Genomic DNA, 17,399 nt, shown 5'->3' with positions numbered 1-17,399 from the left:
TAGTTATTTAAATGCAAAACTGCGAGTGTTATGAGTATGCTGAGGGCAATGCAGGCAATCCTGTTCTCCCCAGGAAGAAGGGAATTAACATGGAGACCCAGATTACGAAGCCAGAAGGGACCACAACTGTCCACCACAAATCCCACGAACCTAGCTGCAGAACATCTCCCAGCAGCTGAATTAAAGCATATCTTTTAGAAAGACAGCTAATATTGTTTTAAAGACTCCAAGCATTGAGGAGTCCACCACTCCCACCAATCAGCTGTTCTAACCACCCTCACTGCTATAGGAACTTCATCTTCCAGATGACAGGTTTCAGAGTAACAGCCGTGTTAGTTAGTCTGTATTCACAAAAAGAAAAGGAGTACTTGTGGCACCTTAGAGACTAACCAATTTATTTGAGCATAAGCATAAGATGCATCCGATGAAGTGAGCTGTAGCTCACAAAAGCTTATGCTCAAATAAATTGGTTAGTCTCTAAGGTGCCACAAGTACTCCTCATCTTCTAGATGCTGGGTCTTGTTATGCCTTTGTCAGCGTGGTTGAAAAGTCCCCCATTCTCAGACTTCTTTTCCATGTGTAAGTACCTATGCACAGTGACCAAGCCACCCCACTAACTTGTCTTCGGGAAGCAGAATAGACTGAGCTTCTTACGCATCATATTGTAAAGTTTGTTTTCCAGCCCCTGGATCACTTTTGTGCCCTCCATAGAATCATAGAATATCAGGGTTGGAAGGGACCCCAGAAGGTCATCTAGTCTAACCCCCTGCTCGAAGCAGGACCAATTCCCAGTTAAATCATCCCAGCCAGGGCTTTGTCAAGCCTGACCTTAAAAACTTCTAAGGAAGGAGATTCTACCACCTCCCTAGGTAACGCATTCCAGTGTTTCACCACCCTCATAGTGAAAAAGTTTTTCCTAATATCCAATCTAAACCTCCCCCACTGCAACTTGAGACCATTACTCCTCGTTCTGTCATCTGCTACCATTGAGAACAGTCTAGAGCCATCCTCTTTGGAACCCCCTTTCAGGTAGTTGAAAGCAGCTATCAAATCCCCCCTCATTCTTCTCTTCTGCAGACTAAACAATCCCAGCTCCCTCAGCCTCTCCTCATAAGTCATGTGTTCTAGACCCCTAATCATTTTTGTTGCCCTTCGCTGGACTCTCTCCAATTTATCCACATCCTTCTTGTAGTGTGGGGCCCAAAACTGGACACAGTACTCCAGATGAGGCCTCACCAATGTCGAATAGAGGGGAACTATCACGTCCCTCGATCTGCTCGCTATGCCCCTACTTATACATCCCAAAATGCCATTGGCCTTCTTGGCAACAAGGGCACACTGCTGACTCATATCCAGCTTCTCGTCCACTGTCACCCCTAGGTCCTTTTCCGCAGAACTGCTGCCTAGCCATTCGGCCCCTAGTCTGTAGCGGTGCATTGGATTCTTCCGTCTTAAGTGCAGGACCCTGCACTTATCCTTATTGAACCTCATCAGATTTCTTTTGGCCCAATCCTCCAATTTGTCTAGGTCCTTCTGTATCCTATCCCTCCCCTCCAGCGTATCTACCACTCCTCCCAGTTTAGTATCATCCGCAAATTTGCTGAGAGGGCAATCTACACCATCCTCCAGATCATTTATGAAGATATTGAACAAAACCGGCCCCAGGACCGACCCCTGGGGCACTCCACTTGACACCGGCTGCCAACTAGACATGGAGCCATTGATCACTACCCGTTGAGCCCGACAATCTAGCCAGCTTTCTACCCACCTTATAGTGCATTCATCCAGCCCATACTTCCTTAACTTGCTGACAAGAATACTGTGGGAGACCGTGTCAAAAGCTTTGCTAAAGTCAAGAAACAATACATCCACTGCTTTCCCTTCATCCACAGAACCAGTAATCTCATCATAAAAGGCAATTAGATTAGTCAGGCATGACCTTCCCTTGGTGAATCCATGCTGGCTGTTCCTGATCACTTTCCTCTCATGCAAGTGCTTCAGGATAGATTCCTTGAGGACCTGCTCCATGATTTTTCCAGGGACTGAGGTGAGGCTGACTGGCCTGTAGTTCCCAGGATCCTCCTTCTTCCCTTTTTTAAAGATTGCCCATGCCCTAAGCTGTTGAAGGCTAGAAGTTCTTTCTGTTGAGGCAGCATGTTCTGCCCCCAGAGACATGAGGAGTTCCCCTGAAAGACATTGCGTCACTCAACACAACCCCTTTGGTCAGTTCTGAATGGTACTGACCACGCTCCAAATACAGTCTTGTCTACACCTGCTCAGCCAGAAGGAGGGGGGCCCGAGTGTGGGCCAGAGTGAAAGATAATAAGGTGATCTCTCAGGACTCTGCTAGAACCTTTCTGGCAGTGATAACCAACCATCCGAGTGGGGAGCAATCGCACAGACAGATGGAACAGGAGCCTCCAGCTACACACGCACAAGGGGACCAGTAGGAGAAGAGCAGCTTCTTGCCCATGTGATTTGCCCAATTTGTGTAAATATGTCAGAACTACTCAGTGATGTCAGCATGAAGCTACTCCAGCAAGGAAGCCCTGAAGTGACACTAGATAAGAAGTAGAGGAGATATCTGTCACTGTTCAGTGCAACAGCACCTGTATCTCCCCTCAGTTGTGCACGCAATCTCAGGCTTTCAGCTCCCCGTTTCCTTACATAACCCTTAATTTGAGTTGAAACCTCAGCACAGGTCATGTCCCCTTTTTTCTGAACTCCCTGAAATCTTATCCTACACACTGTAGGAGTCAGCTCAAACCTTTGCAACAAAACTTGCTTACAACGATTATAATCTCTATAGTCCTTCCTTCCCATAAGGATAAAAGTGTCCAAGGCCTTTGTCCCGGACAGCAGAGGAGCCAGGTGTCATGTCCGCCTTCCCCACCTTATTCAATTCACACCCCTTTTCAAAAGGATGTAGGATCCACATCACCACACTCCCTATGTCGAGCAAGTAATTTGGAGACTACACCACCCATGGGGACAGGTAACTGGGTACTGGCTTCACCTACTGGACTATGGTTCTGCTGGAGCAGTTTCTCCAACTCGATCTGATATTGGTGCTCGCTGTCCTCTTCTCTCACCGCATGCTGCTTCTCCCTCTTTTCTCTCTCACACTGATGCTGCTGCTACCAGTCTGCAAGCTGCTGGTTTCCAGACACACTCAATCCCTCTCTAGCTGGAGCTTGCCTGGCTCCAGATGTTGGGCTGTCCACCATTCCTGTTGCAGTGGTGCAGTGGCATCTGGACGGAACACAGTTGCTGTATCTGTCAGTCTCATCCCTGCTTCTCTCCAAGGTGTTGGCTCCAAGACTCTCCCCATCTGCTAGGCCCTCCGCCAGCAGGCTGGAGGTTCCCTTTGAACTTGGCATTGTTTCTTGACTGGTCACGGGAATAGAGCAAATCTGACATAGGTGAGAGGTTTTTCGCAGGAGTGGGTGGGTGAGATTCTGTGGCCTGAGTTGTGCAGGAGGTCGGACTAGATGATCATAATGGTCCCTTCTGACCTTAGTGTCTATGAAAATTCACTATGAGTTTGTTCTGTCTTCAGGCTGATCTCCCTTTCTTTGCATCGCTGAATCAGCCCATTTGTCTACAGCTGTTGACAATTCATTTTCCCATCTCTCTTTTCACTATTCCTTTTCCCAAAAAAAGACTTTTTTCCCCTCTGTGCTTTTCCTTCTATAGAACTTGCTTTTACTGAACTTAAGTAGGTCACACTATTACAGTTTCCATCACTGCCACCACAGATGTCACAGGTCAGGGCAACTGCCCCTGTATTTCCCCTCTGGGGTCCAGTGAGGGCATCCACTCTCAAGCTTTCAGCTCCCTAGAAGTTGCCTTTCTTCAGTGGAGACACATATCTCCTTCCCTCCTGACTGGGGCATCCACGGTGAACAGTTCCCTGTCTCCACTGTGTATTTCCCAGCACAGACAGTCAACCTAAAAAAACCAGCTTGCTTTCTCTTCAGAGACTGATAACTGAGGTACTACTACAGATATAAGTTATGACACAGCCCTTCCTATGCAAATCTACTTTATTCTTAAGGCAAAAAGCATTACAGAGAAAACATTACAATCAATAAAAGAACCTTCAGGCCTCCTAATAAGCTTACCAGTGATCACCCAACCCTCTGGGTTTCTTTGTGGTTACAAGTTCACCAGAGCTTCAGCACAGAGCAAGCACACATTCTTATGAAGCCTCAAAAGAACAAGTCCTTTCAATCCTCCTTTAAGGGTCCTGGCCATTTGTTGGATCAGGCAGAACGCCCTGAGTCATTTAAAAATCAGGCTTGTATACAGAAGTCTTTTCTTTGTCTGTTCATCGCTGCAGAATCCAGTTTGAACCACTATACAGGGAGTCCTCGGACTTATGACACAATTTGTTTCTCAGAATTGCATTGTAAGTCGAAACCGTTTTCCCAAAGGAATCAATAGCATAAAGGGGGATTGGTTCCTGAACCAAGGCTTGATACACTATTTTCACCACAATAACCCAGATTTTTGTACTAAATGAATTATAGATGACTAATGTAGCAACATCAATGTATTTATTTGATAAACAGCATTTGAATAAATGTATAAAATCACATATGCTTTGACTTTCCAGAACTTTTTGAAGGGCTCTTGGCTGGGGGCTTCTCTGAAGTCTGTGCTGCAGGTTTCTCTGGAGTCTTCTCTGGAATCTTAAAGAAAGTATCTCAGGAAGTTTTTGGACAGATGTTCTCCTCTTCTCCTTGTAGATTTCTCTGTAGCAGCTGTACATGTTGTATATGTCCCTATTCACAGACGCACTGCGTTCAGTGATGGGAGACAGGCTGTGCAGACAGCCAGGAAGGCAGGCAGCTGCTCAGAATGCTGGCAACATACTTTGCAGAACTGGGTTTGCTTTTTACAGAACTGTTTGTAAATAACTTTGTGGTCATATTACAATGAATGGAGCTGGAAGGAGGTCCTTTGCAGTCACTTGTCTGATTGGCTTCCCCGGCCAGGGTAGTTTGTTGCCAGGTAGCCTTGCTGCTTGTTTTTGTTTGGCTCCCAGCCCCGGGCTCAGCCAATCAGAAAGCTTGAACAGTGAAACTGTGATTGGCTGAGGCTCAGCATGTGATGTGTGCTGTTCTCCATGCTGGCTTTCATCATAAGGGCGAAACAAGCATCATAGGGGTGAAACAGGCTGAAAGTGAAAAGCTTTGTAAGTGGCGTCCAACGTAAATCGGGCATCGTAAATCCAAGGACTCCCTGTATGCATATCCCCTCCAGGGGCGGGGGTGTTCTTCAAGGTTCTTCAAGGCTGATGCCAGAGGAAGTTCTTTAGCATACCCTCTCCTTACTAGGGAAGGTACATATAATGCCACACACCACATACACGGTTACATTTTTAATACAATATACTCTGAAGTTATTAACCCTAATTCAATATGGTTTAATTTAATTCAATAAACTTATCTTATATACTGAACAAACATTATGTAATTTACAGAATATCATCAGTCCGTCACAATGCCCAACAGCCAAAACGTTCTCCTTTGAATTCCCATTGTATCAGATTGCCCACATGCTATATGACAGCTATGTGCGTGGCTAACCAGTTAACCATCTGCACAGCTTTTAAAGTACAAAGTGATCAACAAGAGGAATTTGGTAAACTCATTTGTGCACTGCAGTATTGGCTTCCTGCCAAGAGGCACCGGCTCACCTGAGCTGCCACCCACAATCCTTTGCAGGTCATATGGGTTGTTCGTTCTGCCGTAGACATTGTTGTTAGATTCATACCACATGCACAGCTCACTGCAATTGGTCACACCCAGTGGAATTGCACCAGCTTGCTTTAACCGTGACACCACCAGAGCATCTGACGTGGAGATCAAGTTGCGACGGCTAACCAGGCCAGAGGTGTTGGGCATCCCTATGGTGACAAGATAAAAAACAGATATAGTGGGTCAGAGATGCAATAACAATCCCCTTGAGATTACAAGCTATGCCAGTGCGAGATCCTATGGATGGGTGATCATTCCATATGCTGCCAAGATCCAGAAGGAGGTCTCATCCCCAAGAAATAACAAGTGCCTCATCCTGCTTCCATCCCCAACAGACCAATAGTGATTTCTAGGCAAGATCACCAATTCCCCAAACCCAGAGAGAGCATGCCTGGTACCCCCAAGTCCTCTAACAGTGATGCTTGGATCCACATCCTCCCACCCCAGGGAGAGGAAACCTTTCAAAAATCCTACCTTTGCGCTCCACTGGGAATAAGACTGCTATGCAATCTGTGTCACAATCCTGATGCAATTGGGAGAGCACATAGAAGTACATCTCCTTCCTATGAAGGGCTCATCAGCAATAAGATAACCTTTCAGAACACTATCAGGACACCAGATAGTAACCTTCAGGGAATGTCTTTGCTATTTATTTTGATTAGTAAAAGAGCACCTAACCCTGAGTTCTTACATTTCAAACAAAACAACTGTAAAAATATGAAAAGATCAGAATGAAAAACAAAATCTAACTAATCGGCAGCCTACAGAATGTAAACAACAAGACAGCTAAGCACACTTAACAAAAATGTGCCACCCCCGCACCATAACACTGCTGCTTCTATCCAGTGAAGAAACTAGTTAATAATCCACTAGACAATCTGCACTTCAAAGGGGTTCTGATCTCCTTACATATAATTGGGGTGCCCTGCGCACTTCCACGTTCCACGCATGGAAGGAGAGCAGAATGGCCTGGAAGACATCTACTGTGCACACTGGAGAGGATAAATGCAATAACTCTTAGGGAAGCAAGTGAGCTCATTTGTGAAGTTCAGCTACATGGGTATTTTACAGTTATTTACAGAACACCTGTAAAACCAAAGTGCTGGGCAAGGGATACTATCCACTGATCAAGTATTTTTAATGCGCCCATCTAGTATTAAAAAGAAACAAGGTAAGAGACCAATGATCAACAGCCATGACACAGACCTGACCTGAGTGGCCAATGACTAGCAAATGAGAAATTAGGCTACAACCTCAATGCAGCTGAGCAGAAGGTATTGAGATAGCACTGAAAGCGATGGAATAAGAGGAAATGAAGAGTGTTCCGGGACGTGGTCCAGGGAAGCTCATGATAGGAGGGAGAAAGCAAATATTTAGGGAGCAATGACTTAACTTCAATGAGTCAGTTAACATTCCCACACAAAGAAAAGGAGTACTTGTGGCACCTTAGAGACTAACAAATTTATTTGAGCATAAGCTTTCATGAGCTACAGCTCACTTCATTGGATGCATCCGATGAAGTGAGCTGTAGCTCACGAAAGCTTAGGCTTAAATAAACTGGTTAGTCTCTAAGGTGCCACAAGTACTCCTTTTCTTTTTGCGTATACAGACTAACACGGCTGCTACTCTGATTCCCACACAGTGGGTCTAATACAGTGCCATGCAAAAGGGAGAGGAAAGAGACTGACAGGAAGAAGTTGTCTGCAGTGCTGTTGTAGCCATGCAGGTCCTAGGATATCAGAGAGACACAGGTATTCTCTCTTATTGGACCAACTTTGGTGTAAGCTCGAACAACAAAAGTGGGTCTAACAAAAGATATTACCTCCCCCACCCTGTCTCTCTCAGGAGGCAGTTGAATTCAGTTTAGCCAGCTCCACTACTTGGCCTCCCTGCAAAAGCCACGACTCTCATGAGAAAGGAGCAAACTGACAACAGGCCGCAGAGTAAATCCAAACAGCGCCTGGTAAAGCTTGGTGTAAACGCACCATGCAGCGCGAAGGCCTCCTTGACGGTGAAAGGAACCCCCAAGAAGGGAAATTTTTCCTGCAGGGCATCTTCATCTCCATGGCCTTCCGAGAGCAGTTTGTCAACGTGGTGGGCCTCCTCAAGGGCTGCATCGAACCTGAGGGGAATGGTTGGGAAGGAGGGGGAGGGGAGAGAACGCTGGTCAGTCTCTGACTGGACTCAGATGAACCACCCGTCTATTTCTAACCAAATCCCAACCAACATCTGAGTGGGCTGAAAAGCCCTTTAGATGGGGGTGGTCAAAGAAAGAGAAGGACTTGCTGAAAAATAAGTAGGTTAATGTGTTAAAAGCAGATAGGTTGTAAAGGAAACAACACGAAGCAACCCATTACTCATTTCCCTATCCCCATCATAGAATATCAGGGTTGGAAGGGACCCCTGAAGGTCATCTAGTCCAACCCCCTGCTCAAAGCAGGACCAATTCCCAGTTAAATCATCCCAGACAGGGCTTTGTCAAGCCTGACCTTAAAAACCTCTAAGGAAGGAGATTCTACCACCTCCCTAGGTAACGCATTCCAGTGTTTCACCACCCTCTTAGTGAAAAAGTTTTTCCTAATATCCAATCTAAACCTCCCCCACTGCAACTTGAGACCATTACTCCTCGTTCTGTCATCTGCTACCATTGAGAACAGTCTAGAGCCATCCTCTTTGGAACCCCCTTTCAGGTAGTTGAAAGCAGCTATCAAATCCCCCCTCATTCTTCTCTTCTGCAGGCTAAACAATCCCAGCTCCCTCAGCCTCTCCTCATAAGTCATGTGTTCTAGACCCCTAATCATTTTTGTTGCCCTTTGCTGGACTCTCTCCAAATTATCCACATCCTTCTTGTAGTGTGGGGCCCAAAACTGGACACAGTACTCCAGATGAGGCCTCACCAATGTCGAATAGAGGGGAACGATCACGTCCCTCGATCTGCTCGCTATGCCCCTACTTATATCACTATCCCTTCACCATGGTGAGCCTTTCTCTGGCCAGCTCCTGAACAAGGGAGCGGGGTGGTGAGTGAAGACAGGACCGGGAATCAGGAAATCTGGGCTCCATTCCCAGCTCTGCCACACACTCACTGTGTGAGCTCGACCGAGTCCCTCATCTGTAAGACAGAGGAGTTGGGGCATTAAGTTTATTAATATTCGTATAATGCCTTACGATTCTCAGAAGAAAAGAGGCATATGAAGTATAAGACAGATTGCCAACTTATTTCAATACTTTTACAGTTATAGATCAGGCTGCTCCCACACAATGAATGACAGACACACACCAGAAATTGGTAACCTAACCAATTCTACTTTTTTCTGAAAATAATTGAACACTGTATATGTCCTATCTACGCAACATCTTTAGGGCAGACAGACCTGCAATTAAATGCATTCACCACTAGGTGTGATTGGTCCCCAAATACGATAACACCCATTCATCAATAGCTAGTGATGGATTAACCCAAATTTCTGTGTTTCTTCTGCATGTGAGTCTGAAAAAGGGATGAATGAACTAGTCCCAACTAAGTAAGAACCAGCTTGAACACAGACTCAAACCCTGAAATGAATCAGCTGCCTCTGTTCCTAAAGCCACTCAGAAGCAGCAGAATACTGCTCAGAGGTTTTTAAGGTCAGGCTTGACAAAGCCCTGGCTGGGATGATTTAACTGGGAATTGGTCCTGCTTTGAGCAGGGGGTTGGACTAGATGACCTTCTGGGGTCCCTTCCAACCCTGATATTCTATGATTCTATGATTCTATGAATACCCAGGAGACACGCCACGTTCATGGCATTTCCAGCCTCATGGGAATTAGAAAGTACAGTATTCTCATCTAGAAGCTTGTGTTTGCAGGACTTCTGTGACTCAAGTGACACAGAAAAGTTCTGTCCATCAATACTATAATGTAAGTAATCATTCAATTAGAATAGAAAATTAAGATAATTTACAAAAACACACACACGTGTCACAAATTTTAAAATGATTAGATTGATTTAAAACTATTCTAGATTCTGCTTGTGAAAGGCAAGAAAAAATTATTCATAGAATCATAGAATATCAGGTTTGGAAGGGACCTCAGGAGGTCATCTAGTCCAACCCCCTGCTCAAAGCAGGACCGATCCCCAATTAAATCATCCCAGTCAGGGCTTTGTCAAGTCTGACCTTAAAAACTTCTAAGGAAGGAGATTCCACCACCTCCCTAGGTAACGCATTCCAGTGCTTCACCACCCTCCTAGTGAAAAAGTTTTTCCTAATATCCAACCTAAACCTCCCCCACTGCAACTTGAGACCATTATTCCTTGTTCTGTCATCTGCTACCACTGGGAACAGTCTAGAGCCATCCTCTTTGGAACCCCCTTTCAGTAGTTGAAAGCAGCTAGCAAATCCCTCCTCATTCTTCTCTTCCGTAGACTAAACATCCCCAGTTCCCTCAGCCTCTTCTCATAACTCATGTGTTCCAGTCCTCTAATCATTTTTGTTGCCCTCCACTGGACTCTTTCCAATTTTTCCACATCATATTTTTAGCCTCTTCCTTGTTGCAAAGGAGTACAGGGGAAATGGAGCAGATATAAAGACCTGCAAGAGGCTCAGTGAATTCAGGGCTGGAATAAAAAGGTATACGGTTGATAGCCCTGAATCCTCTATTTATCCATGGAAATAGTGAGAACATGCTGTGAACGTTAATTGTTTAAACGTTAATTGTTTAAATAAATGAGTTTTATGAACAGAATGGGCTCTGTCTTGTATTCCAACACTTTTGATCTGTGGAATGATCATTGATAGATACATATTACTGGAATATGCATGATTCATTAAGGGCACAGTCACTTGGTCAAGTTTAATTACTTGCTAGGTGTATATTGCTTACAGTTACAGAAGATGTCAGCAAAGAAAGTATGTACTATGAGCAGGAAGAACAGAGCTTCTCCACCTATCACAACCTCCCCAGGAGTCAGTGACAATTACTTTCACCTAAACTATGGGTTAATCTTGCAATTCTAACAGATGGTTGAGGCATTCAGCACTGATTCGTTGCATAAGTCATGTCTGATTGACAAGTCACTCGGTCCTGACTTACCCCCTCCCCCAGCAAGCATGACATGGCGGGGGGTGGGTGATCACATTTGGAAAGGTGGAGAACCTCGCATGGAGGCTGCCTTGCCTTGTTGCCGATGATGGCTTTTAACAGCTGCTAAACTGGACTATAGAAAAGTCCATTTCCCACCTTTCCCCTGGCTCACCTGTCCTTGACAACTGCATTGACAAGCGGGTTTATCTCCTCGATCCTCTTGATATAAGCCTGAACAACATCAGTGCATTTTACCTGCAAAAGACAACAACAACAGATACTAACTAGGACCGGGTGGCTGGACAGAGGGTGAGTGGGAGGCTGCTGGTCACCAGGATGTTTGGGTAATTAGAGATTTGAGAAAAAGAGAAGAGGGACCTAAATTACTGCTCTCCTGGGACTGCCTTTCAGCTCCCTTGAGCCCCTATATATTACAGCTAGCAGGGTAGCGGTCACTTACCTCCCTGACCACTTCACTTCCCCCAAAACACATATACCCCAGTAGCCACTTCCCTGGAATTCCCATTCAAATGAATGGAAAGTCACGATCTCTCCATTGCAAAGTCAATACATAGGGATCAGCTAGCCATTATAGAAATGCAGCCACCACAGCCCCACAATACAGATCACTTAGCAACCCTACACCACAGATCAGGATAAGAAGCATGCGCAGCGTAAAATGGCATGGGGAATTGGTAGAATGAAGTGACAAGAGCTGGAATTTAGCCAAGACACTTGTGTAAACTGTACCAAATGTGCCACAGAATCTTTCATAAAAACTAATTATGTTTCCACAGCACACTTCCCACACCTTTGCCCAAAGGCTCCCTAAGCACATTACAGATTGCGTATAGACAGATCACTTGACCGCCATGCAAATGCAACCATCTCTGGGGCGGAATGCGATAGCCATACTACACCAGCCACATTTGCAAAACGGTTTAGGACAAGCAATGGAAAACACCTTCACCTAATGACAGCCACAGTTCACAGCCTCAGTTTGATATTTCATCTGACTGACAGCACGTCCAGTAGCACAGCACCCCTATTGTTGTTTAAGAAAGACATTGTCTTCAATATTGAATAAGGGTGAGAATGCCCCCTACTGATTCACTGCTACCAAAAATATATTGCTTTGCATTATTAGGGGTTTACCCAGTTAAAATTTAAACAGGCCCTGACCAGAGATTTATCTGATACTAGAGCAGAGCAGGTAACTTGATTTTATCCTACCAAATAAGACTACTCTATAGTTTGGCCACCCTTTTTCATATGTGATGATGCCATTCATGTTTTCATACAAGGTATAAAAGTTTTGGTACAAGGAGGATTATGACCTATGGTGGTTTTGTAGGAAGAAAAATGAAACAATGACATTTTTTAAATATATGGAATATTATTCCCTATAAGTGTTGTTGACTTAATTTTCAGTTATGCAATTATAGTATTTAGATTGTAGGCTTTTTATGGCAAGAATCTGTCTTTTCAATTGTCTGTGAAGTGTCATGCAAAAATGTATAGTTCTATAAATGTACAGAGAATATACATTCAGTTGGATATTAGGTAAGATACACAAACAATTGCATGGACTCCTTGCTCCAAAGACTTGTCACTTTAAAGGCAAAAAGGTACAGTACAGATAATAGAAAAGGAATGACAAGTCACTTCCATGCCTAAATAAAATCTATCATGTACCAATGTTGGTACAGAAAGGTAGCCATATTCTACTTCAGCACTGGCTCATTTCAGTATAGGCAAGTAATCTAAACCCTGCACAAGCAGCTCATAAAGTACTTCAGGATGATAGGTATAAATGTAGTATTTAAATCTAAATGTGCTGTGACTTTACAATACACCTACTATCTCCTTAGGCAATCACATAACACTGTTATAAATATCTATCCAAGTATTTCTCCTCATAAACCTGAATGACTGCTTCACAAAGTACACATAGAAATAAATAGGACTAGTTACACAGGAAACCCATTAGCCAAATGCTCTGCTCTCTCACAAACACATATACAACTTAAATCTTTTTTTGAAAAGATTGGAGTTTGCTGTGTCTGAGGAATTTAGACTCCCCAGAAGAATGCTACAGCCATAGAATAGACCTTCTGACCTCTGCGCAGGCTCTGGACTTCCACTTTCAAAAGCACAGACGCAACTATGCACAGGATCAACTACACAATTTTTTACTAATGGGAACAGGACAGTTTTGTTCTTTATCAGATATTACACAACATGCTGCTAGATCTCTAACTGCACCTACTGCAATAGGGATCATAATGTGTGAAAGAGACGCAGCACAGATTGTATTAATGACTGGAAATTTCTAATTTCTAATCCTAGCTCTGCAGAACGGGACAAGCCACTTAGCCTGTCCAGATCTGAGTTTCCCCAAATGAAAAACATTTACTCACCTACCCTGCAGGAGTGTTGGCATAATTAATGTTTCAACTGTGCTTTGAAAGAGTACTGTTATACAGCTGCTCTTAATAAATATTATATTATTACTGGCAGGTCTGTACCTTGGGAGATTATAGCTATATTGCAGGAACACAGCAATGGATCAGCCAGTGTATGCACTGTTTAAGATTGCATGACTCCTTACCTAGCACAAGTTGAAAACACATGCATTCAATGCTTAATTTGTGTCAGTGCTGAGCCCCAGCACCTCCAGGCTTGGCAGTTCATAGCCCCAGCACCTCTGGGCTTGCCACATCAGTTATGAAAGTAAAAAAACTGCTTGATCTCCGGCACCTCTTTCATTACAAATTAAGCACTGCATGCATCACTATTTCATCTTAGGATAGTGGAAAAACATCTCCCTCTGAAACAATATACTGATCATCCACCTCAGTATAAAGCGCTAAAACCTTCATCTCACCCACAGCCTAGTGAATGACATCAGAAATGTAAAATCTCAGAACTGTGTATAGACAACTTTTCACATGTTAGGAAAATCAGACATTCCTTACACCCCAACTGTTACTGACATGGGTTTTGTCATGCATTAATAAGGCATCCAGTCTCAGTGTCACAACCTTCCTAGAGGATTGAGAAACATGAGACTGATCATAAAAATGAGGAGGCTGCTTTCACACCAGATTGTGACCCATGGCAACTTTAAAATAGCAGTGTGGCCTACACCAACTCCCAGAAAACAATGCTGCATAAAGATTAATCTTGAACCAAGCAGAAGTCATATTAATGTAGATTAATACCCATTAATTGTAATGTAGACATTCCCATTGCCTCACTGGGTATGCCACCATTGCAATTAAACACCTGTGATTCAGGCTTGCAGGGCTGGGGTTGCAGGGCTGTAAGATGGCAGTATAGAAATTAGGGCTCACACATGAGCCTGCACTCCAGGACCCCATAAAGGGGCTGGTCTCAGAGCTCAGGCTCCAGTCCGAGCATAGGTAGAATCTTCACAAAGTGCTACAGCTGCACCACTGCAGGGCTGTAAGTATATACCAGTGTTTTTCAACATAGGGTCCGCAGACTACATCTAAGGGGTTTGCAAAAGGTGACTATGAAAATAAAGTTTCAGATCCAGAAAAGGCATTCCGTATGTGAATACCCTGACCTACAGCAGTGTTGTCATTACCGTAGAAGCCTGCAGTTTAGCGCCCTTTCTCACGCTGCATCCAATGCCATGCCGAGCAATGCAACATTTATAGATGAATTCTGTTCAGTCAGTTTTCAGTCTAAGATTTCTATGCTAGTGATCCGCAGACCACAGGTTGAATTTCCAAAGGGGTCCGCATCTCCATTCAAAATTTGTTAGGGGTCCGCAAATAAAAAGAGGTTGAAAACCACTGGTGTAAACAAGCCCTTGGATCAGTTTAGAATATATGCCAGGAGCTGCAGTCTCTGGAAGTTGCACTGCTCGTTACGGTGGACTTGTCATTTCTGCATTGTATATTGACACATGACCCCATCAAGGCTTGCCTCCACTGAGAATTATATGACAGGTACTTCCTCTATATAGAATTCCCAAAGGCCCCCCGTCTCTCAGAACTGCCTGTATTTCAAGGATTATTACGCCCAAATGGGATTACATAGTGTCCTTACCAAGAGAAAGCGATGGCTTGTTTTGCCAAGGTCAATCAGCTCATTACTAGAGGAAAGGAGAGGTCTAGCTGGGAGTTTATGGAATTCATATGTTCCACAGGACCAGCTCTCCAGACATCCCCTCCTCCCATAGTATTGAGCCAACAGACTCTGGTCATGTCAGCCAAGTCTCTCTCTCCCCAGTAGATGCTCAGGATGATCTATCAGACAAGAGGAAGAAGAGGGAACTAGTCCTTTCCCATAGGAGAGTGCACTTAGGGTGCCTCTGGATGGCTCCTGGCCAAGGCAGCCTGATCAGGGACCTGGCGCCCCTTGGGTCTATATCCTCTCCTGGTGCTGAGAGAAGCCCACAAAGGGATGAAATGGGGCTGCCCTCACCCCGCACACATATATCCCATCCCACCGCACACAGCTGCACTGGGACTCCCCCTGCTACCCACAAAGTGCAGCACCAGGTATATAGAGGGAGCCCCCCACCCCAGGCAGGCACGATGTCAAGCTATAGAGAGGATGTCCCCCATCTCTGGGGGCAGAAGGGTGCAGCAATGAGTGCATGTAGCGGGTCCCCCACACACCCGGGGGGCGGGTCGCAAGAGAGGGCGGAGCGCACAGCGGGGCCTCTCCCCCACGCGGGGACGCAGAGCCGGGGGCCGGGAGCGGCCCCTTCACTGCAGCGCACAAAGCTAGGCAGGGAACCCAGGAGTCCTGCCCTAAGGGCGCCGCTCCCGGGAGGAGAACTACAAATCCCAGCAGCCCCCGCCCCCCGCTCTCACCTCCCGGCGGCGGATGCGCCGAGCCAGCTGCCCGGCCGACAGCTGCAGCAGCGGCTGGCCCGGCGGTGGCACGCAGCGCGTGGGGGGCGCCCCGGCCAGCGGGGTCAACGTGCGGGGGCCGGGGGCGAGCGCCGTGGAAGCGCGCGCCGCCAGCCTTAGCAGCAGGAGGAACGCGCGCGACAGGAGCCGCAGCAGCAGCACGAGGCAGCGCTCCGCCCGCGACAGCGCCATAGCGAGGCCGGGTCAGGATGGGGACCCACAGTGCACCTCGCGCAGCCGCCGCCGCCTCTACAGTCCGCAGGCTCCCTCCTCCCTGCCGGCGAGGGAGCTGGAAATGGCACCGCCCCGCAGGGCGGGGCAATAGGACGCGCGCCCCCTAGGGAGGGGCGAGCGCCTGGGCACTTGCGGGGCGGAAGGGCGTGTCAGAGGCTCGTCGAGGGAAGGAATCCCAAGCCCTGGGCAACACTCACTGGGGAGCCCGTGGCCAGCGACACCCCCCCCCCCCCCGCAGCCAGGGACAGCGCTGAAAGGGCAACCCCCCCAGCCCACCAGAGACAGCGCTGCCGGGGCAACCCCCCCCCCAGCCCACCAGAGACAGCGCTGCCGGGGCAACCCCCCCCCCCTCGCCCACCAGAGACAGCGCTGCCGGGGCAACCCCCCCCCCCCCCAGCCCACCAGAGACAGCGCTGCCGGGGCAACCCCCCCCCAGCCCACCAGAGACAGCGCTGCCGGGGCAACCCCCCCCCCCCCCCCAGCCCACCAGAGACAGCGCTGCCGGGGCAACCCCCCCCCCTCGCCCACCAGAGACAGCGCTGCCGGGGCAACCCCCCCCCTCGCCCACCAGAGACAGCGCTGCCGGGGCAACCCCCCCCCCCTCGCCCACCAGAGACAGCGCTGCCGGGGCAACCCCCCCCCCCCCAGCCCACCAGAGACAGCGCTGCCGGGGCAACCCCCACCCCTCGCCCACCAGAGACAGCGCTGCCGGGGCAACCCCCATCCCTCGCCCACCAGAGACAGCGCTGCCGGGGCAACCCCCCCCCCAGCCCACCAGAGACAGCGCTGCCGGGGCAACCCCCCCCCCCCCAGCCCACCAGAGACAGCGCTGCCGGGGCAACCCCCCCCCCCTCGCCCACCGGAGACAGCGCTGCCGGGGCAACCCCCCCCCCCCCCCCAGCCCACCGGAGACAGCGCTGCCGGGGCAACCCCCCCCCCCCCCCCCCAGCCCACCGGAGACAGCGCTGCCGGGGCAACCCCCCCCCCCAGCCCACCGGAGACAGCGCTGCCGGGGCAACCCCCCCCCCCCAGCCCACCGGAGACAGCGCTGCCGGGGCAACCCCCCCCCCCCCAGCCCACCGGAGACAGCGCTGCCGGGGCAACCCCCCCCCCCCCCAGCCCACCGGAGACAGCGCTGCCGGGGCAACCCCCCCCCCCCAGCCCACCGGAGACAGCGCTGCCGGGGCAACCCCCCCCCCAGCCCACCGGAGACAGCGCTGCCGGGGCAACCCCCCCCCCCAGCCCACCGGAGACAGCGCTGCCGGGGCAACCCCCCCCCAGCTAGGGTGATCATATGTCCCGTTTTTATGCAATCTACCTTGTACTTGCTTACAGCCGCATGAGATACAAGGAGCATATCAACATTACAGAAAGATAATTAGTGACTTCTGCCTGCTGCTGACAGGGAAAGCTTGTCCCAATTCTTGTGAACACAGGAGTTAGA

General features: G+C 47.9%; 1 protein-coding gene across 2 annotated transcripts in view; it reads right to left on the bottom strand.

Moving 5' to 3' along the window:
• Positions 1–15,987, bottom strand: part of FAAH2 (fatty acid amide hydrolase 2) — a 31,259-nt gene extending 15,272 nt beyond the window's left edge. For both annotated transcript variants that reach the window (XM_073360580.2, XM_073360582.2), the window contains exons 1-4: positions 15,683–15,987; positions 11,002–11,084; positions 7,751–7,887; positions 5,705–5,914 (exon numbers count right to left, since the gene is read on the bottom strand). In XM_073360580.2, the coding sequence (XP_073216681.1) occupies positions 5,705–5,914; positions 7,751–7,887; positions 11,002–11,084; positions 15,683–15,913 (661 nt within the window). In that variant the 5' untranslated portion in view covers positions 15,914–15,987. The remainder of the gene's footprint in view (positions 1–5,704; positions 5,915–7,750; positions 7,888–11,001; positions 11,085–15,682) is intronic.
• Between the last annotated feature and the right edge of the window lie 1,412 nt (positions 15,988–17,399).

The sequence above is a fragment of the Lepidochelys kempii genome, chromosome 9 (genome assembly GCF_965140285.1).
Source record: "Lepidochelys kempii isolate rLepKem1 chromosome 9, rLepKem1.hap1, whole genome shotgun sequence".
Classification (NCBI taxonomy): domain Eukaryota; kingdom Metazoa; phylum Chordata; order Testudines; family Cheloniidae; genus Lepidochelys; species Lepidochelys kempii.
The sequence above is the reverse complement of the archived record's forward strand: the minus strand, read 5'-3'. Positions and strand labels throughout refer to the sequence as shown.